At 42.2% G+C, this 23144-nt stretch overlaps 1 protein-coding gene across 4 annotated transcripts; it reads right to left on the bottom strand.

Annotated features, from left to right (window-relative positions):
- Positions 1–414: 414 nt before the first annotated feature.
- On the bottom strand, positions 415–21336 carry MPHOSPH6 (M-phase phosphoprotein 6). Of its 4 annotated transcripts, XM_054710869.1 has the most exons (6): positions 21007–21072; positions 19498–19591; positions 15552–15664; positions 10813–10903; positions 1831–1925; positions 415–1123 (listed from the first exon to the last, which is right to left on the bottom strand). In XM_054710869.1, the coding sequence occupies exons 2-6, from the start codon at positions 19510–19512 to the stop codon at positions 991–993; spliced, it is 447 nt and encodes a 148-aa protein (XP_054566844.1). In that variant the 5' UTR covers positions 19513–19591; positions 21007–21072; the 3' UTR covers positions 415–990. The 4 variants fall into 4 exon arrangements, with proteins under 4 accessions (XP_054566844.1, XP_027998675.1, XP_008137928.1 ...); XM_028142874.2 differs by lacking the exons at positions 19498–19591; positions 21007–21072 and adding an exon at positions 21234–21336; XM_008139706.3 differs by lacking the exon at positions 19498–19591 and having other exon boundaries at positions 21007–21091.
- Between the last annotated feature and the right edge of the window lie 1808 nt (positions 21337–23144).

The raw sequence follows: 23144 nt of genomic DNA, 5'->3' as shown, positions 1-23144 counted from the left end.
ACATATCTTATTTTGAAGTAAAAAAACAAAATGGCAAAAACACCCGCATGTGGCCCATGGGACGTAGTTTGAGGACGCCTGACGTAGAGAGCTGGAAGGTGTAATGCTAGGAACAAAATGAAGTCCTAGGTACATATCTGTAGGCAGACAGAGACAACAACATACATACACTAAATTCAATGGGCTTGTCTACCTACTACTGAGAATAAGGTTCAGACTAGGAGATAATCTGGGGGGTGGCAAATTCTACTGAGCTATACTATAAAAAAATTGATGGTTTTGACTCATAGAAGTAAATTTCTATGGTTCAATCTAATATAGCACCATCTTCTAAATTAGTGGCTGTTTTTTTTTAAAGTTCCAATACTGAATTTAATTAAAATTATTATTTCAAAGTATAAGACAACAGAAAAATACGTGAAAACAGATGTTTATTACAGAACATTTTTTTTCTTATTAATTAAAAGCTTTAAACAAAACCACTTAATTCCACAAACTGAATGACTTGGTCGCATGCAAATATCTTAGGCCACAGAGGCATGTTTGTTCTTGATGAATTTACATAGAATAAATTCTCATGACATTTGATTCCAAAATGTATGAAATGACTTAACATTATTAATAATTTAAAGTAAAATGCAAATATAAGGACAATTTAAACACTATTATTACGTTATGTGTCAATTTAAGGTCAGCGATTGAAAAGATATATTTAAAAAAATCTGGGGCAAAAATTTTTTTAGGAAGCAAACATTGCCTTTGTACATTTGAAGATCAAGGGCTAAAAATCCACTCTTGATGAATACCATATTAAGGAAAGGATGTATAACATCCATCAATCTGTTTCAAAAACAGCATGTTTCCAAAATTATACATTTCTTTACAAATAAACATTACAATATTAATAACTATAGAGAAACCATTGGAATGAGTTCCAAAATATGTTAACTCTCACAAGGCATCTCTGAGCCATATCTTAAGGCATACATTTTAATCTTGGGGCTTTAAGAACATCTTCTTTGCTTTAATTGGTTTTATGCCTCCATTTTCATCTTCTTCGTAATTGGCACGGTCTCTTTTCTTGGCAAACTTTTTTCCAATTGTCCCCACCAAGGTCTCATATCTGTTAAGATGATAAATAGCACAAATTTAATTCCAAATAAAAAAGGCAGGAATCAAGTCTTGTCAAGAAGGCAACAAAGGCTGGCAGGTGTGGCTCACAGTGGTTGAGTGTTGACCCTTGAACCAAGAGGCCATTGGATTGATTCCTGGTCAGGGCACAGGCATGGGTTGTAGGCTCTATCCCCAGTAGGGGGAGGAGGGTGTAGGAGGCAGCCAATCGGTGTTTTTCTGTCATTATTGATGTTTCTATTTCTCTATCTCTCTCCCTTCCTCTCTCTCTAAAAATCAATAATATATATTTATATATTTAAAAATATATATATGTATATATATATATACACATATATACATATATATATATATATATGATGCAACACAGAATAAGAAAAATCAAAATTATGATTAAAATAAGCCATCTGATTTAAAAACGTATAAACTTCTCTAAGAATGATTAAATTCTCCCTATTTTTTGTTTTTGTATTATCCTACGTAAATTGAGATGTATATTTAAAATATGCATTGGAAACAGCACTGGAAATGAGCCCTCAACTGCCAGCCTGTGACAATATGAATCCACCCCAAGTCATGTCAGAGAAAGTAGAAACAGTCATTTCCTGCTGCGGTAGACCATGGGGTAAGAGAAGTGCACATGTGAGAGCCAGTGAATACTGGGCACAGGTCACAAAGTTGTCCCAAGGTAATGGTTACCTTCTAGCCATTTCTTCATCTGACACATCAAGCTCCACTGTTTCATCTTCAACTTCTTCTGCTTTGTTCTTAGCATTCATCTGAAGCATTAATTTCTGGAAAATACACCGACACTGGCCATCAGGGCTGAAAAAGGCTTGTGAAAGGAACTGGTGTCAAATGTATTTGAAGGTAGAGAAGCAGAAATCAGGCTCTATAGGACTAACAAAAATTCGTAAGTTTTCTGTACTACTTTATTCCATGATGTACTAACACAAGTCTGCTCTGAATTAAAAACATAGTTAAGATAAAGCCCCACTAGATTAGACTTGTTAATTAAATTGTATTTTAGATCATAAATATTATTATTAGTTACTCATATCTATAGCAGACACACTGCTACACCAATGTGTGGTGGTTAAAAAATTGGGAGAGATATTTCAGCTGCAGAGGCCCCACCTGATGAGCAAAGGGCCCCAGCCTCACACCAGTCCTGCCAGCCTCAGGGTTCCAGTGCAGGGAAGAGTAGTCCTCATAACTTCTGGCTGTAAAAACCAGAGGAAAGTGTGGCTGGAGTTTCAGGTGTTCCTCTTAAACAGCCTGCACATGTACTTACTCAAATTCACTTGCCCTGAGCTCCAGCTCTGGGGCAACAACTTGAGAAGCTCCAGGGACATACAGGGAGAAAATGAATGTCTGGCATCTGGGTAGGGCTTTCTCCCAGACCGAGTGCTGGCAGAGGCCACTGTTCCTTTGCTGAGCCCTCCCCTCAACAAAGCTGGCACGTGTGCTCAGTATCTGAGTTTTCACCAACCTGGCTAAAACATTGTTTTCCCTGACCCATCCAACTTGTGAGCCCACACAAGCCGTTTCTAGCAGCTTTTCCACACAAATAGCCTGTCTTGGCTCATTCTGTGGACTTTCCTAAAATCTCTCAAACAAGCAGCATCTGTATTTCTTGCTAAGTGGCCTCAGGCCCAGCACTAGCAGCAACCAGCCTAGCTTCGAAGCTTGGCCTCTCCTGGGCTCCTCCAAGCCCACACAAGTAGCAGTCATCTGCAAATTGTTCTGCAGTTCATACTGTGGCCCAGCGCAGGGCACAGGCAGTTGCTAGCCTTGGCCTGTACTTTCTAGGAGGCCCCAGAGCCAGCACACCCAGTGGATAGCTTTCAGACCATGCTGGTTTACAACCCAACCACCTCCATGAATAACACACTCAAGAGGTGAACTCAGTGGGCACCAGAGACCCACCAAAGCAAGTCCTGCTTTGTGGGGTCAATTCCTATGTAGCAGATCCTCCATGGTGGTCTCAGTCAGTCCTTAAAGCTGATTGACCTGGGGGTAAATTCCTACCATTGACATGCCAATAGCAGTTAATGTTCAACTACAACAGGGTTCACATAGCCCACACAGGGGGCACCATTGGGAGTGCCCAGCTCAGGTGATTGGAGAGGCTACACCACTGGGCCCTAGAGGACACCCACTACATAAGGCTACCAAGACTGAGAGATGTAGCAGATATACCTCATACACAGAAACAAACACAGGGAGACAGATAAAATTAGGAGACAAAGAATCATGTCCCAAATAAAACAGAACAAAACTCCAGAAACAGAACTAAACAAAATGGAGTCAAGCAATTTACCAGATGCAGAGTTTAAAACACTGGTTATACCAGGTGTACCCGTTAATAATGCGGATTTTTTTTCAATAGATGGAGTTACATATATGTTGATATAAATGCACAATGATATGTATGCTATTTTGTTGTATTGACAACAAGCTTCAAAACTTCATATGTCAAATTTACTGAAGGCATTATCATAGATATTTTTACGCTTAAAAATGTTGAATTTCGTGCCAATCATTATTTTGAAGAAAAGTGCTGCTGAATACTTCAGGAAGCTTATGGTGAATATGCTCCATCTCAAGATACTTGTGAATGTTGGTTTAAACCCTTTAAAAGTGATGATTTCGATGTGAAAGACAAAGAACGTCCAGGTCAACCAAAAACGTTTGAAGACCAACAATTACAAGCATTATTGGATGAAGATGCGTGTCAAACTCAAAAACAACTTGCAGAAAGATAAACGTTGCTCAGCAAACAATTTCCGATCGTTTACAAGCAATGGGAAAGATTTTAAAGGAAGGAAAATGGGTGCCACATCAACTGAACGAAAGACAAATGGAAAACCGAAAAGTTATCAGTAAAATGTTGCTTCAACGGCATGAAAGAAAGTCTTTTTTGCATCGCATTGTGACTGGCAATGAAAAGTGGATTTATTTTGAGAATCCCAAATGCACAAAATCATGGGTTGATCCAGGTCAACCATCAACATCGACCGCAAGGCCAAATCGCTTCGGAAAGAAGACAATGCTCTGCGTTTGGTGGGATCAGGAAGGTGTTGTGTATTATGAACTTCTAAAACCAGGTGAAACCATTAATACTGATCACTACCGACAACAACTAATCAATTTAAACCACGCTTTGATCGTGAAACGACCAGAATGTTCCAGAAGACACAGCAAAGTAATTTTGCTTCATGATGATGCACCATCACACACTTCAAAACCAGTTAAAGACACGTTAAAAGATCTTGCCTGGGAAGTATTAACCCACCCGCTGTATTCACCAGACCTTGCTCCTTCAGATTACCACTTGTTCTGATAGATGGCACGCGCACTTTCTGAGCAGCACTTCAAAACATACGAAGAAGTGGAAAATTGGGTCTCCGAATGGTTTGCCTCAAAACAAGAAAAGTTCTATTGGGACAATATCCACAAATTACCTGAACGATGGGGAAATGTGTAGCTAGTGATGGACATTACTTTGAATAAAGCACTTTTGATGTTTCTCTTGAAATTAACGTATTTTCTTTGATTACAAATCCACTATTATTAACCGGTACACCTAGTAAGGATAATCAATGAACTTTGGGGAAGAGTATATGAACTTAGTGACAACTTCAACAAACAAATAGGACATATAAAAATGGAGAAAGAAAACAAAAAAGAACCAGTCAGAAATGAAGAGTACAATAACTAAAATGAAGAATATATTATAAGAAATCAACAGTAGAGTAGATGAAGCAGAGGACCAAATCAGCTATTTGGAAGTTAAGGAAGCAGAAAGCTGACATCAGGACAGCAAAAAGAATACAAAAAAATGAGTATAGTATAAGGAGCCTCGGGGACAACTTCAAGTGTACCAACATTCACATCATGGGAGTGCCAGAAGGAGAAGAAAGTGAGCAAGGAATTGAAAACCTATTTGAAAAAAATAATGACCGAAAACTTCCCTCACCTGGTGTCAGACATACAAGTCCAGGAAGCACAGAGTCCGAAGTAATATGAACCCAAAGAGGCCCAGACCAAGACACACCATAATTAAAATGTCAAAGGTTAAAGACAAAGAGTGAATCTTAAAAGCAGCAAGAGAAAAGCAGTTAGTTACCTACAAGAAAGCTCCCATAAGACTGTCAGCTGATTTCTCAACAGAAACTGTGCAGGCCAGAAGGGAATGCCACAAAATATTCAAAGTGATGAAAACCAAGGACCTACAACCAAAATTACTCTACCCAGAAAAGCTATCATTTAGAATTAAAGGACAGGTAAAGAGATTCTCAGACAAAAGCTAAAAAAGTTCATCACTACCAAAACAGTATTATAAGACAAAGAAGACAAAAGATAAAAATAGAAATAAACTGGCAATAAATACTACATAGCTATCAATAATTACACTAAAAGCAAATGACTTAAATGCTCCAATCAAAATATATAAGATGGCTGAATAAGAAAACAAGACCGTTACATATGCTGTCTATAAGAGACTAACTTCAGACCAAAAGACACACACAAACTAAAAGTAAAGGGACAGAAAAAGATAGTTTATGAAAATGGAAACAAACAAAAAATCTGGAGAAGTGATACTTATACCAGCAAAATAGACTTTAAAACAAAGGCTATAACAAGAGACAAAGGAAGACCCAGCAATTCCACTTCTGGGTATTTATATGAAGAAACTGAAAACACTAAATTGAAAAGACATACATACCCACATTCACTGCAGCATTATTTACAACTAGGGGCCCAGTGCACGAATTCATGCACCTTGAAAGGAACTGTGGGTCAAGATGCTGCGGTGGGCAAAGGGGCGGGTCTCGGCCCATCCTTTGTGCCCCTGCCTGGCCCCTTCCGCTGTGGCCCCCAGCCCCCTGTCTGCTGGTAGCCCCGCTCTAGCTGCTGACGCTCCCATGCACTGATGGCATCAGCCCTGCTCGCACCCGCTGATGGCGCAAGCAGTAGGTGCGAGTGGGGCCAGTGCCAGCAGTGGGTGTGAGTGGTGGCTGCCAGCCCCGATCACCCCTCAGGAGCAGGGTGAGATGGAGAAGCTCTGAGGGGCGATTGGGGCCAGCAGCTGCCACTCGCACATGCTGATGGCGCCAGCAGCGGTTGCGAGTAGTGGCTTTGGTGCCGGCAGCCGGTGTGAGCACCGGGTGGGACTGTGGCATGCGGGAACAAAGAACTTTCAGTAACCACCAGAGGCTTGCTCCGATGACAGTGACTGGCGCCCTGCCTTGGTCTGGCGCCCCCGCTCACCTGCTCCACCATCATGCTGCGGCTGACACTGCCATGTACCGTTCTCTGCTGCCTGCTGCCGACACCTGCTATGTTCCACGCGCGCCCCCTGGTGGTCAGCGCACATCATAGTGACTGGTTGTTCGGTTGTTCCACTGTTCCGTCTATTTGCATATTAGGGTTTTATATAGATAGATAGCCAAGACATGGCAGCAACCTAAGTGTCCATCAATAGATAAATGGATAAAGAAGTGGTTCATATATATAATGGAATATAACTGAACCATAAAAAAAAGAATAAAATCTTGCCATCTATAAAAACATGAATGGAACTAGAGACAGAAACACAAAAAGAAAATCAGAAAAACAAATGTAAGATGACTTCACTTATATGTGGAATCTAAAACACAAAATAAACAAACAAGCATTACAGAGACAGATGCATAGATGTAGAAAACATTTTGACCACTGGCAGACAGCAGGGTGGTTCGGCAGAGAGGTGAAAAAGGTGAAGAGATTAAGGACAAATTGGTAGTTACGGAATAGTCATGGGGATACAAAATACTGCATAGGGAATGTAGTCAATAATCCTACCTAATAACAGACAAATATGCAAATTGACCATACCTCCGACACACCCACAAGCCATGCCCACCATCCAATCAGAGCGAGTATGCAAATTAACCCAACCAAGATGGCTACAGCCACAGAGAGCAAGGTTTCCTACGTAACAGAGGAAGCCAAGCTTTCCGCCTGCCCTTGCCAGGCCTAAGCCTCCACTCAAGCTACAAAGTTTCAATTATAGAAGGTAAACAAATTCAAACAGAAATGGCGGCAGAATGGAGCTTGAGAGAGCAGGCCAGGGTTGCCCCTGGCAACAGGGGAAGCAAAGCTTTCTGCACACCCTGGCCGGGCCCAGGCCTCTGCTTAAGGCTACAAAGTTTCAATTATAACCCCAACAGAAATGGCTGACAGCCGCGGAGGGAGCCCCAGGCTTGGCTCCGCTCCAGGCTACAAAGTTTCAATTGTAGAAGGAAAATAAATTCCAGATACTAGGGCCTCCGCTTGGGTTGCCAGGGGGCGTGGCTGGCCTGCAAACCACCACAGGCCCCTCGCTCAGGCCGCCCCACGCCCCAAGGGAACCCCACCCTGATCAGGGACACCCTTCAGGGCAAACCAGCTGGCCCCCACCCCTGTACCAGCCCTCTACTCTACTTAATAAAAGAGTAATATGCAGATTGATCATCACTGCAACACACAATATAGCTGCCCCCATGTGGTCAAAGATCCTGCCCCCATGTGGACACAAGATGGCCACCACAAGATAGCCAGCAGGAGAGGGCAGTTGGGAGGCACCCTGCCTGCAAGGGAGGGCAGTTGAGAGGGACCAGGCCTCCAAGGGAGGGCAGTTGGAGGTGATCAACCCTGCAGGAGAGGGCAGTTAGGGGTGACCAGGCCAGCAGAGGAGGGAAGTTGCGGGCAAACAGGCTGGCAGCGGAGTGGTTAAGGGGTGATCAGGCTGGCAGGCAGAAGCGGTTAGGGGAAGCGGTTAGGGGCAATCAGGAAGGCAGGCAGGCAAGCAGTTGGGAGCCAGCAGTCTGGATTGTGAGAGGGATGTCCTGGATTGTGAGAGGGCAGTCGGACATCCCTTGAGGGGTCCCAGATTGGAGAGGGTACAGGCTGGGCTGAGGGACAACCCCCCTCCATGCATGAATTTCGTGCACTGGGCCTCTAGTCCTATGTAATAAAAGCCTAATATGCAAACTGTCCACTCGACCGGGAGTTCGACTGCTTGCTATGACATGTACTGACCACCAGGTGGCAGCGGGAAACAGGCATCGGCGACGCGGCGCTGGCAGGGGGTGGCCGTGGAGGTGCTGCCGGCCCCGATGGGCCCCGACGAGAGCGGGACCATGGCAGGATGGTGCAGCAGGTGAGCGGGCAGCGCCAGGCCAAGGTGGGTGAGAGCAGGGCCCAATCACCCAGCTGATCATCCCGCTGATCGCCCCGCAGACGGTGACCAGCGGTGGAGGTAGGGGGCAGGGCTGCCGCCTGGCTCCCAGGCGCTGAGGAAGCTGGGTTGGGGCCCTGGGGCCCAGAGGTCAGCTGGGACCTGCCCTTCCACGCCAGATGCTTGCGCTTTGATCATTGGCCAGGCCTAAGGACTACACCTGTGTGCAAATTTCACGCATCGGGCCTTTAGTATTCTAATAACTATGTATGGTGTCAGATGGTTACTAGATTTATTGAGGTGATAACTTTGTAGTTATATAAATATGTAATCATGGGGTGGACACCTGAAACTAATATAATATTGTATGTCAATTGTAATTAAAAAAATAAACAGACACACTGCTAACACATTCTAGTGAGTAGGGGAAAGAAAAAGTAAACTTTCAGATTTCCTCCGAATTTCCCATCTTTGAGCCAAATGTAAGAAATATTATAGTCAAGAGTAATTTTAAATGCTTTTTTTTTTTTTAATGGTGGTGGTGGTTGTGGGGCAGCAAATTGCTGGATGGAAGAACTGCAAAGTGGGCCTTGGTATAATGAGGAGGACCTGCCTCACCTCCAAACACGAGGGTGGATCATGTATCCCCTATGATGTCCATTTGTCATGGGCCTCTCTCCATCTTTTTATCTCACATTAACCTTTACTTGATAGTTACCCTCTGACAGATTTTATTTTTACTGTATAATACTTTCTTTATAGCAAGGTAGAACAAGGAAGGGAAAGCAGACGAGAAACCAGTCTCAATTAGCTTTTCCAACATTTAATGTACTAAAAATGAAATAATTTTGGGAATACAAACTCTGTGAGGGCATACAATTGGGTTCCCTGCTGCATTTCCAGTGCTTCAAGAGGGCTGATGCATCACAGGCACAGAAAAAAATATGGACTGACAAGATAAACACTATGCCAGGTGTTACTAGAAACACATACAATATTAAACATGTGTTCTAAATACATCCTGCTTATAAAGTAAGTGCTCTCAAGTTGGTATCATTCTTTTCATGAACAAGTATATCAAACTTTTCTCACATTTTATGACAGTTCAGATCTACAAACCAAACAGTTCAAAACTTTCCCCCAGAGAGAATGTACCCAATGGTACAGAGTGCCAGTACAGAGTGCCAGTAAAGCCACTTCCCAATGACCTCCCCCCTCAAATTCTGAGGTCCGAATCAACTCCTTTCCCCACATACCAGACATACTTTGGAGTGCCTGTCCACCCACAGCCCCAGTCTCTGAGTATAACACACTCATTATCTGCTTTTTCCCCTCCTTTGTTCCACTGCCCACTTTCTTTTCCCAATCTAAAGCTTTAAACAGGCCAAAGCAAGGAAAGCATATATTAAAAACAAACACTTTTAGTGTTGATTTTGTATAAAGTAAATTTAACAGCTTAATTATCATACCCTTTAAAAAGGGGAGGAGGGATAGAAAACTAAACTATAATCTTTAAATAAAAGTTGGCAATTAACTTGGTTAGCTGTGGTTGTCTACAGGCATCCTTAGAAAAATGGTTTTCAACCAGGGAGATTCTGCTCACCAGGGGACCTCTGGCAATGTCTGGAGACATTTTTGGTTGTTACAACTGGTGTGTGTGTGTGTGTGTGTGTGTGTGTGTGTGTGTGTACACTACTGGCATCTAGGGAGTAGAGAATAGAGACCAGGGATGCTGCTAAACATCCTACAATGCACAGGACAGTCTACACCACAAAGAACAATCTGGCTCAATACATCAAATAGTGCCAGGGCTGAAAAACCCTGGCTTTAAGTGTTATAAAACCAAAGCTTTATATCACAGACCTCCATTTGGTCGGTTAAGTATCTGATAGGATGGCTTTTAATATACAACCAGTGTTCTGATATTTGTTAAGTGAAGGCCTGTGCTTCTTTAAAAACCCGAGGCAGGAAAATTCAAATGAACAGAGCAGTTTTAAGGCGACTACTGGTATTTTACTTTTCAAACCAACTTACCAAAGGATTCTTTCAAAAATCTATTTACAAGTTTGGATCAAAACCTGTCCATTAAAAAGTCAAATTACTCAATTTTTAAGTAACATTTTTTTTCCCCAGTAGCAAAGATACATTTATAGATGCCAGAGAATAATTTTTCATAATAGCATCATATGAATAAAATCCTGATGTTCCCGTAAAAGACCCGAGCTGAAATTCTAGCACTTACAGTGGCACTGTTAGGAACTTATACTGCTATATTAAATTATCTACTCAATTCTACCATAAAACTAGACTGCAATGCCTGCAATTTCTTTAAATAGCTATGGCAGTATTTCAAGACTTGTTATTTTCCATATAATAAGGAGAAATGGTACCTGGTGGGGAAAAACCTAAACCCAATTATTAGCAGAAAGAATTCAATTGGAAAAATTTAAAATTTAAAGTAATTATATTAATACCTCAACCTCAGGATTAAATCCTCTGAAGGACATTCTTCCATAGAGAAGATCTTCACATAACAAGAAACTCTGCTCTTCTATTATGAAACTCCTAAATGGGAAAATAAACCTGTATTACTAGCATGTCTACTTATAACAAAGCAAAGCAAATATAAGTCAAGATTTCAAGTGAAAAATCAATCTTATAGTTCTCAGTAGAATCAAGTAAAAATACAGTAAGATTTCTAATCTAGGGTTAGAAATAAAAACTGATTAATGTGTCCCGCAAACACATTAGGAGGCAAGAACTGCTGGCTGGAGTCATAGCCTCTTCTAAACACTACATTTGATTTACATACATGCACAAGGTGCAGACCTATTATAATAAACATAGATTTTTCCATATTTAAAGCAAAATATCCTTGATGTTTACACCACTCATCTAATTCTTATTAAATACTGTGAAATCAGAGTCGTGGGCAGTTTTAAAAGAGTTTATTAGTCAGAACTCTTAGCTATAAACAATGACTAACCTTGGATGATTTAAGCATAGAACGAATTTACTGTGAAAATACTGGGTATCTCACAGAATCACTGGGAAAGCTGGATGAGAACTAGAAAATGAGCAGAAATAAGGGTAGATAGGTAGTTGACCTAAAACCAAAATCATGCTACAAACCTACCCTAATAAAAATGACGCTGCTGCTGAGAGGGCTAAATAGTACTGGACACTACAGAGGGCACCAGGCAGGCCACTGCTCTGGTAACATGATGCAGGTGTGGATGTTTCAGTCTCCAAAATAGATTCTCCTGAGTCACCAGGTTATGATCCCAATCCCAGGTGAGCATATCTGGCTATAGTTCTGATGTCCACCATAAAGCATGCTAGTAAAACAAATACCTGGCCTTTATGGCTTCTTTGGTGGAAAGTCAGGCCTGCTTCTTGTCAAGATTCATTCATTCATTCACTCAATCAGCAAACACTTATTACACCAAATTGTGTGTCAGGCAGTTCTAGAAGTTGGGGAGATAGCCATGAAGAAGAGAGCCTCTGTTCTCATGAGGTTACATTCTAGAGTGGTGCCAGATAATAAATGATTAATATTATAGATTGGATAAAAAGGAGGTTATTCCACTCCTGAACATAAGGGAGTAACTGGTACCTAACTAGCCCTCCTACTGCAGGCAACTTTAAAATGGGACAAAATAGGAAACAGTGATGTGATGCATGAGAAAAGAAAACCAAATGAAGTAAGCTCCACGAATACCCATCTTCTGATTGGAGGAAGCTCTAAGAGTACCCAGTCTCACTGCACTGAAGAGACAAATTAAAAGTTGGGGTTCCAGAGGTGGGAAATTCATGGATCAAGACACCAGAGCAAGGTAAATACACAAAGGAATTCAGGACCTACATGCTGGGTCCCCTTGAATCTTTGGCTGAATACCAGGCTGCACATGGTGCAGGATGAGTCTACAGTGTCAAGGGAAAAATAACGATTTCTAGGAGAACAATTACCTGTGCATTAGTTTCCTAGGGATGTGGTAACAAATTAATTGGTGGGTTAAGCAACAGGAATTTACGCTCTTATAATTCTGGAAGTATGAAATAAATTTCATTGGACCAAAATCAAGGTGTCGTCAGGGCTGCCCTCCCTCTAGAGCAGGGCCGGGGAACCTTTTTTCTGCCAAGGGCCATTTGGATATTTATAACATTACTAGAGGCCTGGTGCACGAATTTGTGCACGGGTGGAGTCCAGCTGGCCTGCTCCGATCGGACTGGGATGGGCAGGGCTGGCTGGGGGGATGGGCTGTGGGCGGTTGGCAGGCCGGCCCCACACCCAATTGGGGTGGGGGTGGGGAAATTGGGGGTGGGGCTGCAGGCAGTTGGCTGGCTGGCCCCATCTCCTGGTCAAGGGGACAATTTGCATATTAGCCTTTTATTATATAGGATTCACGGGCTGTACACAATTATCAACTTAGCCTGCTATATTTGGTCAAACATTTAATTAACTCACCCCTAATGCCTTGGCAGGGCCAGACCAAATGATTTCATGGGCCTTATATGGCCTGGGCTGGACATACCCCACCCCTGTTCTCAAAGGAGGGAGAAAAGAACTCATTCCTTGCCTCTCCAGCTTATGTTGGCATCCAGCATTCATTGGCTTATGATTACATCACTTCACTCTGTGCCTCCATGGTCACATTGTCTTCTCCTCTGTGTGTATGAAATCTGTCTCCCTTTTATAAGGATACTAGTAGCCCATTTGCAGGAAGAATCCTGCAAGCAGCCGTTGCGGCAGTGGCCGCTGCCTTTGTGGCCGCCGCACCTGCACCCGCTTGCCACTGCCGCCCGCCCCGTTCTGCCCCGCTCTGGCTTTCCCTCTGGCAGCCACCTTGCTTTTTGCTTTTCCTCCCTCTTCCTTCTAAGTTGTCTTCAGTCTTCACTCCTCCCTCCCTCAGCGTATGCAAATTAACCGCCATCTTTGTTGTATAATTTGCATACTCGCCCTGATTGGCTGGTGGGCGTGGCTTGGGCGTAGCGAAGGTGCAGTCAATTTGCATATTACTATTTTTTAGGTAGGATAATTAATTGCATTTAGATCTCACTGAGATAATCCAGAACAACCTCCCCATCTAAAGATCTTTAACTTAATCACATTAGTAAAGTCAATTTGGGGATATAAAGTAATACAGGTTCCGGGGATGAAGGCCTGGATATTATTTGGGGGACCATTTTTCAGTTTACCACCCTGGGAAAGAAAATTTACCCTGGAATTGTATGTTGAACAAATATGAGACTTTGCACAGAGGATGGAAATATTTGACTTCTGTACCAAAAATTAAAAGACCAAGCTGAATACCCTATGACAATGAATAGAAAGGTCACACCTCAGAGTACTGCTAAGCTAGCCCTAGAGTAAAGGCTACGAAACCTACTCTAACAAAAACAAATCAAGCTGGTCAGTATGTAAATTAACTGCCTAATGTAAAAAATTTCAATCCTTTATTAAGGATGGGTACTCAGCAATATAACATAATGTATAGCACACAATTAAAAATTACTAGAGCCCTGGATGGGTGGCTCAATTGGTTGGAGCATTGTCCCATACACCAAAAGGCTGTGGGTCCGATTCCCAGCTGGGGCTCTTATGGGAGGAAACTGATTGATGTTTCTTTCTAACATCAATCAAGGGTCCCCCCCACCCCCATTCCTCTCTTTAAAAATGAATTTAAAAAAAAAAAGATCCTCAAGTGAGGATAAAAAAAAAAAGCACTAGACATGTAAGGGAGCAGAAAAATTTGACCCATTAACAGAAAACAAGTCAATAAAAAAAGAAAAATGATAGAATTAGTAGAAAACATTAAAATAGCTATTATAAATATGGTCAATAATTTAAAGGAAAATATGAATGGAAGGAAGATACAAATAACGCGAATTAAAAAAATGAAAATAAAAACATTACCAAATAGAAATTTTAGAAAAATAAAATACCTAAAGTGAAAGTGAAAAATGGTACAATCACTTTGGAGACTGATCTGAAAGCTTCTCCTATGTTACATATATGCCAACCAGATGATCCAGCAATTCCACCTTTAAAACCAAGAGACACGAAAATAGAATTCTATCCAATTCATCCAAATTCTTTTTATCTAAAAATTTGTGTTTGGTTGGTTTATGAGGTGTGGTCTGGGTAGGCCTCTTGGATGGGATGGTATTTGAGCAATGGGTATGGCTCAATGGGTACACCACCAGCCTGAACACTGAAGGGTCTCAGGCTTGATTCCCGGTCAAGGGCATGTACCTGGGTTGCAGGTTCAATACCCAGCCCAGGTTGGGACGAGTGGGAGGCAACTGATTGACGCCTCTCTCTCACATCGGGTGTTTTTATCTTTTCTTCCTCTCACCCTCCCTCCCTTTCTAAAAATCAATGGGAAAAATAGCCTTGGGTGAGGATTAAAAAACACACAAACCCACAAAAATACAAAACAAAAAAAGATATAAGTGCTTAGCCCTGTTCCTAGCACACATTACAGACTCAATGAATGTTAGCTAAGATAACTGGTATTAATAGTAAAATATTTTTTAAAAGCCCAGCCAGTGTAGTTCAGTGGTTGAGCATTGACCTATGAACCAGGAGGTCACAGTTCAATTCCTGGTCAGGATTCATACCCAAGTTGCAGGTTCATCAAGCTTCAGTAAGGGGTGTGCAGGAGGCAGGTGATTCATGATTCTCTCTCATCATTGATGTTTCTATCTTTCTCTCTCCCTTCCTCTCTCTGAAAAAATACATATTTTTTTAAAAAAGAGAAAAGAAACAAAACAAAAATGCCTTGACCTGTCTTTAAGAAGCTCAGTCTAATGAAAAATTCTGTTAAACTGAAATAAAACTAGAGAGCCCAGAAGTATACACTTAATCTTTGGAACTTAATATGTAGCATGTACATTAGAGAATCTCATAAAAGGTCCCCGGTTACTACCAGAGATATGGGCTAGATTCCTTTATGCAATGCAAAAAAAAAAAAAAAAAAAAAAAGGACCAATGTTATAAATGATAGCTAAGGGTCAGTCAAAATGTATAAAATTCAAGTAGACCTCTTATAGGTTTAACAATTTTAGAAAACTACTTGTAAGGCTATCTCAAGAAACTGAATATATGCTATTTCATGGGCTTTGTGTCACTGGAATGATGAGTTACATTTACAGAGATTTCACTCTGAATGCCCAAAGTGCCATTAATGTAATTTCTAACAAAACTTACTCTTTCTCTTTAAGCTCTGGTAAATCCAAGTACCAGTGCTCTTCACTAATGATTTTCTTTTCTTCCTCTTCTAGTTGTTTCTTGGTTTCCGAGTCCAGTCCCCTTTGCATGAACTATCAAATCAAAACAAAATCAGTGTCAGCAACTAATATTCCCAACTTAGAGTTAAAAAAACCTCAAATAACTTTATTCTTTCACTTGCTCTTCCCCATTTCTCCAGAAATCCCACCTCATGATTGAGGACCCCATAAAGCCTGCTCTTCACTTGTATCTATCCTCTGGAATGCTGATCAACTCTACGGCTGCTCTTTATTTTACAACTAGAGGCCCAGTGCACTGATTCATGCACCGGTGGGAGTTCCTTGGTATGGCCTTCGGAGATTGGGCTGAAACTGGCAGTCCAACGCTGCCAGCTGCTCCTGCTCATCCTGGCCCCGCTGCACCTGCTGCTGCCACTGCTTGGTAGGCTCACTGCAGCGGCCAGTTGTGAGTCCTGCGAATGGCACCCCTTGGTCAGCTGAGCGGCGCTCCTGCTGTGGGAGCTCACTGACCACCAGGGAGCAGCTCCTGCGTTGAGTGTCTGCCCCGTGGTGGTCAGTGTGCATCATAGCGACCGGTCGACTGGTCGCTTAGGCTTTTATATATATAGATAGACGATAGATCTGTAGAAGCTCAACTCAAATTAGGCCAGTAGAGAAAAGAGCAGTCCTGCTCTAGTCTCTCCCTAGCACAAACAATAGCGCTATTTCCAGGCGATAGGCAAACCAAGAAGTTAATCACAGCAAAATGATGAAATATTAATAACAGGAAAAAATAAATTTAGAAACCACCCAGCAGTTAGGTCTAGGATTACACTGGTTCCCATTTACCTCTATTTCTTTCCCTTATCCAGGCTCTATATTGTGCTTCTGTCAATTCCAGCTCTTCCAAAAACATAAACATTTTTAGGCATAAGGGCTTTACCAATGACTACTAAATGAAATGACTTGAAAAATATTCACAAATAAATATAGGGATTAACAGCAAATTCTGATGAGTATGTAAGGAAATTATCTCTTTTGTGGAAAATAGCTACATAGTTCCTTATCCAACTAAACATGAATTTACCATATGACCAAGCAATCAGCGGCTCTATTTGTACTAGCCAAGAACTATAAACAATCAAAATACTCTTCAATAGGTGAGTGGTTAAAATAAGCCATAGAACATCCACAGCATGGAATTCTACTTAGCAATAAAAAGGAAGGAACTATTCATATACTCAACAATTTAACTGGGTCTCAAGTGAATTATGCTGAGTGAAAAAGGCCAATCTCAAAGATTATATACTGCATGATTCTTTTTATATAACATCCTTGAAATAACAAAATTATAATAATGAGTAATAGATTAATGATGGCCAGGGGTTAGGGATGACACAAAGGTGGTGATGGAAAAGCTTTGTATCTTGAATGAGATGGCAGTTAGATAAATCTACATACAATAAATTGTATGGAAAATTCACACACACACACACACACACACACACACACACACAATCGAGTGCAAGTAAAATGGTGAAGTCTGGGTAAACTGTATGGATTGTACCACCATTAATATCCTGGCTTTGCACTGTTCGTTCATCTGTCCTTATCCTTTCTCCTGTGCTTATCCCCTCATTCCAGGAAAGAACTGGCAGTTTCTGGAAAGCAAACCCTGTACTTCCCAGTTCTTCTGCCTTTGCTATTCAACATTATGCTTCTATCTTCTGCCTGGCAAAATATTTACTCATGAAGGCCCAGAGCCCGTGTCCTTTGATAAACATTCCTTGCTTCTAATACAGCTTTATAAACACTGGCTTATTGTTCATTATACTTCTACTAGAGGCCCGGTGGGGTCCCTCGGCCTGGCCTGCATCCTTTTGCAATCCGGGACCCCTCGGGGGATGTTGGACTGCTGGTTTCGGCCTGATCCCCACAGGCTAGGCCGAGGGACCCCACTGGTGCATGAATCCGTGCACCGGGCCTCTAGTATGCATATAAGATCTTGGTTAATCTCTTCCCGTCCTCCCCCTTCCTCCCTTCCCTCTGAGATTCATCAGTCTGTTCCATGTTTCCATGCTTGTGCGTTGAGTGTCTGCCCCCTGGTGGACAGTGTGCATCATAGCTACCAGTCAAATGGTTGCTTAGACTTATATATATAGATAGATAGATGTCTCCCAAAAGACTAAGATTGTGAATGCAGACCACATCTCTTGTTCAACTTGCATTATTGGTACGTAGGCTGCAACTGGTACACAGAAAAGAGTTCAATAAAGGTTTTCTGAATGGAACTGATTATTCTAGACTTGTCTTAATTTTCCAAATTTCCTTTCTTGGCTGGTTCTCTTTAAACATAGATGTCTTATCCCATTACTCATATTCTGTGGGGCGTGGCTACAGTGTTTGGCCAGGTTCAAGCCTTGGACTGATGAGAGGGCACAATTCTCTCGTGGCCACGTGCAAGTAAGTCCCAGCTTGGAAGGCAGAGCTCTCCCAGCACAATTATAGCCAACAGCTGTAGGTGTAAACGTGAACCTATGGTCCAAACACGTGGCCCCAAGTGCCTAAGCGATATAGGCTGCAAGGAAACAAAGTTTGATCAGGTGCATGTAATTGAGTAGGATCAAAACCCATGAGAATGTTGTAAACATCTTGACCATGCCCTTACTTTGCCTCGTGGCATCTGCTATAAAGTAAAGACACAGCTTGTGGGCGTTGGCGCTGCTGGGTCCCCATCAGGGAAGCAGCGTCTCACTGAGCCCCAGCTTTCCTTCTCTTGTCTTGTCTTTTCTAATCCTTCATCGCCTCCACTCGGGTTCGCTGAGCTGGCGCAGCACATAAGGCGCTGTGGGGCTGAGCATGCCATGGCTGTGCCGGCTCCCCACAAAAAACTCACAAATTCTTCATGGCAAAACTCACAAATCCTGTCCAACTGCCCTTTTAGCTCCTATTTTTAAGTAGATATTTTTAATGGTATAGAAATAGCCATATTCATATGTACCGAGATACACACACACATTTTTCTTTTTTCTTTTTTTTAAATTTCTTTATTGATTAAGGTATCACATATTTGTCCTCGTCCCCCCATTTCCATCCCACACACATTTTTCTATACATATGAAAAGGATAGAAAACCCTGTGACTATGAATGAAGCAATCTTAGTCTTTTGGGAGGCAGCAGTTCAATTCTTCTTTCTCCACAGCATCTAAGAACATACTCTAAAGCTACTGATTTAGTTTTACTCACAACCACGAGCTTGGAGCAGGTATCACAAAATATAGTCCTTAGGCTAGACTTCTGTTTTTGTAAATAAAGTTTTACTGGAGCAAAGCCATACTCATTTGGTTCAGAGGTACAAGGGCCAAGTTGGTTAGACAGACTGGCCCACAAACCTCAAGTATTTACCTATTCCTTTACAGAAAAAGTTCACTAACTCCTGTCTTGAGTCCAAAAGAGTTATCACAAATAAGTACCTTCTCTACATTTCCATCATACTCACAGACCTTCCACCTACATCCTTCACTTTCTACTTTCCGACCTCCAGCCTCCAATAGATGACCCAAGCCAGACTTCAAGTACATTGGAAAATAAATGAGTCAATATTAAATCCTCAACCTTGTCATTCTTGCTCTATAGTTATTTCTTGATGAACAGCTACTCTGAATACAATAACTTCAGGCAGCTGCTCCAGCCCTTCTCATAAGACATTCACTCTATCTGTATATATAGTGTCTTTTGCTATCCTGCCAATGAGTTCTTTCTTAACAATGACAGAAGTTGTGAACCCAAATAGAGAACCTCTCCTTTGCTTCCAATGTCTAGTTGAGTCTCTCTCAACCACTCAGGTAAGGGGTAAACGATTTTTTAGAGTTAATTTCTTCATTCCTAACTTTCAAGTCAGATCTTTGGTCTGGTCCTTAATCACCCAGCACATCTTCATTTGACTTATTCCAAGAGTTAAACAACTTCTAAAATCTTTTCAGTGCTTGCTTTGTTAATCCACTCCACTTCCTTGAAATCTACATGACGACAAACCATAAACCAAGAGAAAATTCTGTTCAGTAAAGATTCAAATTTTGCTAATATGCATGAAAGAAATACTTTAGAAACTATAAATTATGCTGATTTACCCTTCACTTTCAATCACCCTATTCATCCCTAGTTACACCCTAGCTCAACTCAATTCCCATTTTGCACATGCAATATTGAATATTTACTCTTCAATCTTTCAGAACATTATTTACGCCTTGCTTCCTCTTCCTGAAAATTGCACACTTCTCTAAACATAACATTTAACAGTTTACATCTATAAGTGTTCAGCAACCAGTAGTAACTGATAGTAAATGGGGTCTAGGGACATACTTCCTGAGTTTGAGTCTTGTCTCCACTGTTTATTAGCAGTAAGTAACTTTGGGCCAATTACTTACTTCTCCGTTTCAGTTGCCTTCACTGTTAGAGAGGGATAATAACCCACCTCAAGGGATTATGTGGAATTCTTGGGTTCATATATACAAAGCACTTAGAACAGTGTCTGGCACATAGCAAGAACTAAAATGTTTTCTATTATTATTATTGGTAAAGTTTTAAGGATTGGTTGTTTCCCATTTTAATTCCTGTATTCATTTTAACTACCCTTGTTTTGGTATATTTTGATCTTATTTGATTAAATTCGAAATATGAAAGTAAATTTTGCTTGACATAACTCACTTTCACATCAACTGTTATAATTCCATAGCACCACCACTGCAACACTCACCCAGATCCCCAGAACTTCTGGGTGGTCTTTCTGACTGCAATTTTGGATCCTGTTGGGCCTTTCTTTCACTAAGTATTACCCACAGGAAAGAGTAAGAGGCACAGTTTATGATACTGTTCCCCAAACTCAACAGCTTCCCAATGCTCACAAGATAAAGAAAAATATCCTTAACCTGGCCTAAAATTCCCTGCTGTGACCTGCCTACTTTTTCAGGCCCATTTCTTGCTACTTGCCTTCCAGATATACTGAATTATCTTTAGTTCTTCTAACTCAGCATAGAATTTTTGGGTTTTGCCTCTCCGACTTCTGAATGCTCTCTTGCCTCAGTTTATGTTGCTATGCCCCTATCCTCCCACCTACCCTTCAGTCTCTACTAAAGCACCGCTTCCCGCAGAAGCCCCAAGTTCCTGGCCGGCGCTTCTGGCATCACTGCTCTTATTACGCTGCATTCACTTTTACGTCTCTGTCTCTCCTATTCGACAGCTGGCTTTAGGAGAGAATCAGCCGGATTTCTAATCCAGTTCCCAGAGCCTAACACAGAGGAGGCACTAAGTGAATGAATGAACGCGAGAGTTGGAGGCCCTCTGGGGCCCCTGTACGTCCTTTGCCCCGGCCTCGGCAAGGCCAGGAGGACCCGGTGGCCCTGCCCTCCCATCCTGGCTCCCCCGCGCCCCGTACCTTCATGCGCAGCAAATTTTTGGACAACTTAGTCTTACGCTCAGACGCCATGCTAGCTCCCGCCGGAGTCCGGATCTCCGCTACAAAGCCCACCGCGCATGCGCACTACTACGCACACAGCGGCGGCGTCTTACGTAGCGTGCGTCTCCCCGCCCCGTGGCCCCGCCCCTGTTTCTCGCGCCAGAACACTCCCGGGCTCTTCGCATCCGCTTCAGGGGAGAGCTTACCTGTGGGAGGAAACTCAGGGTAAGGGCTCGACCGCCCACGCAGGGATGACTCTCTCAACGACGGGAGGGAGACCCAAAGAGGCCGAAGCCGGAGGAGGCCCCAGCTCTGGTCCCTCGGGGGCTTCGGCCGGCCCCTCAGACCTCGCACCCGGCCAAGCGGCTGGTCTAGCGGTGGCGAGTGCCGCCCCGCCTCACAGACCCGGTCCTGCCGTGCTTCGCTGACTCAGTTGTCCTGGTGAGACCTTTGAGGCTGTTGCCAAACCATCCCGCCTGGACCGTTTCTTTCACATGTTTCTGACATGGATGGCGGGCTTCCTATGTCCTGCATCGCTTTACGTGTAATAGTTCATTTTATATTCTCGATACCCCATGGAGGTGGTACTGTCCTTGTCCCCGCGTTGCATTTGAGTAAGTTGAGGTATAGAGAGGTTCCTTAACTAGACCAAAGTCAGACTGAGGGAGGTGGGTGTAAACCCAGGCAGTCTGACTTCAGAACTACAATAGAAAATAATGTTAAGTTCACGTATTAACTGTTGTGTGTCCTTGAACCTAAATGCTATTTCCGTTAAAAAGAAAAGCAGGAGATAGTCAAGACATATGAGGAAAGAAGGCCTTATTTTAATCCAAAGAATTGAAACCATAATAGCTTCAACGGTCTGTACCACCTAAAGACATTTTCACACTATCCACAGGTGCCACACTTTGGAAAACATCCAACCCAGGAGCATTTCAGTTGATAGCGCGTACAATAGGCCAAAGTCTTGTGCTGGGTAGCATACGTGCCTTATTTTATTTAATCTTCAGAAGAACTCTGAAGAGAAGGTATTGTTGTCATACAGTTGGGGAACCTGAGGCCCACAGAGATTAAGTGACTTGCCAGAGATCTCACGGTTAGTAAGTGTTAGAGCTGAGATTCAGAAAGCCTGATAAAAATGTGACCCCTCCTGGGCAGGTTTTCTTAGTGGATTAAATAAAGTCATTATACTGTGGTAAATGGTTATAAAATTCATTTGCTCATGAGTTCATTAGCCCAGTGTCACAAGACACTGGGCTAATATCTGGGCTACAATAGTTGGAAAAAACACATACATAACCTCCTTTTCCTGGAGCTGGCATTCTGGTGAGTGCCATGGAAGAAAAAAAGTGATGTGATAGAGGAACTTTTAGAGTTAATTTAAATAAGGTGATCTGGGATGGTTCTTGTCAGATGATAGTGCTCAGGCTTGAAAGTTGAGTGAAACCTGTTGTATGAAAAATTGGAAGTAGAATATTCTAAAAAGAGGGAATAGCAACTATAAAGATCCTGAAATGAGAACAAGACAAGAGTTGTCAGAGTTTATCAAGTGGGAACAACAGAGGTAAGTGGGTTAAAATGTGTTCCTCCAAAGTTCATTAGAATTTCATCTCAGAATATGACTGTATTTGGAAATAGGGCCTTTAAAGTGATGGTGAGTTAAAATGAGACCTTTACAGTAGGTCCTAATTCAATCTGACTGGTGTCTTTATATGAAGAGGAAATTTGGACACACAGGGAGACACCAGGGATGCACATGCACAGAAATGGCCATGTGAGGACACTGGAAGAAGGCAGCCTTCTGAAATCAAGGAGAGAGGCCTCAGGAGAAACTAAACCTGCCTATACCTTGATTTTGAATTTCTAGCCTCCAGAACTGTGAAAAAATAAAGTTTTGTTGTTAAGCTACCCAGTCTGTACTACTTTGTTATGGAAGCCCTAGCAAACTAATATACCACATAATTTGCTATAGGTTATAATTGGAATGAGAGCCCTATAAGGAAAAGTATGGACTTCATAAGAGGGTATAGCAAATGTATCTAAATCATTTTGGCCTTGAAAAGGGAAGGACATTTAAGTTGTGACCTGAAAAGGAAAGAGTTAGGCTGGGGAAAGGC

This window comes from Eptesicus fuscus, chromosome 21 (genome assembly GCF_027574615.1).
Source record: "Eptesicus fuscus isolate TK198812 chromosome 21, DD_ASM_mEF_20220401, whole genome shotgun sequence".
Lineage (NCBI taxonomy): Eukaryota > Metazoa > Chordata > Mammalia > Chiroptera > Vespertilionidae > Eptesicus > Eptesicus fuscus.
Note: the sequence above shows the minus strand (reverse complement) of the source record. Positions and strands in the feature narration are given on the sequence as shown.

Bases quoted from the DNA above. Each gene is read 5' to 3' on its own strand.
- MPHOSPH6 (XM_008139706.3), bottom strand. From the start codon at position 21,057: ATGGCGTCTGAGCGTAAGACTAAGTTGTCCAAAAATTTGCTGCGCATG. The intron at 15,665-21,006 runs GTACGGGGCGCG...TTGATTTGATAG, and splicing joins AAAATTTGCTGCGCATGAAG to TTCATGCAAAGGGGACTGGA. The intron at 10,904-15,551 runs GTAAGTTTTGTT...TTTCCCATTTAG, and splicing joins CCAGAGCTTAAAGAGAAAGA to GAGTTTCATAATAGAAGAGC.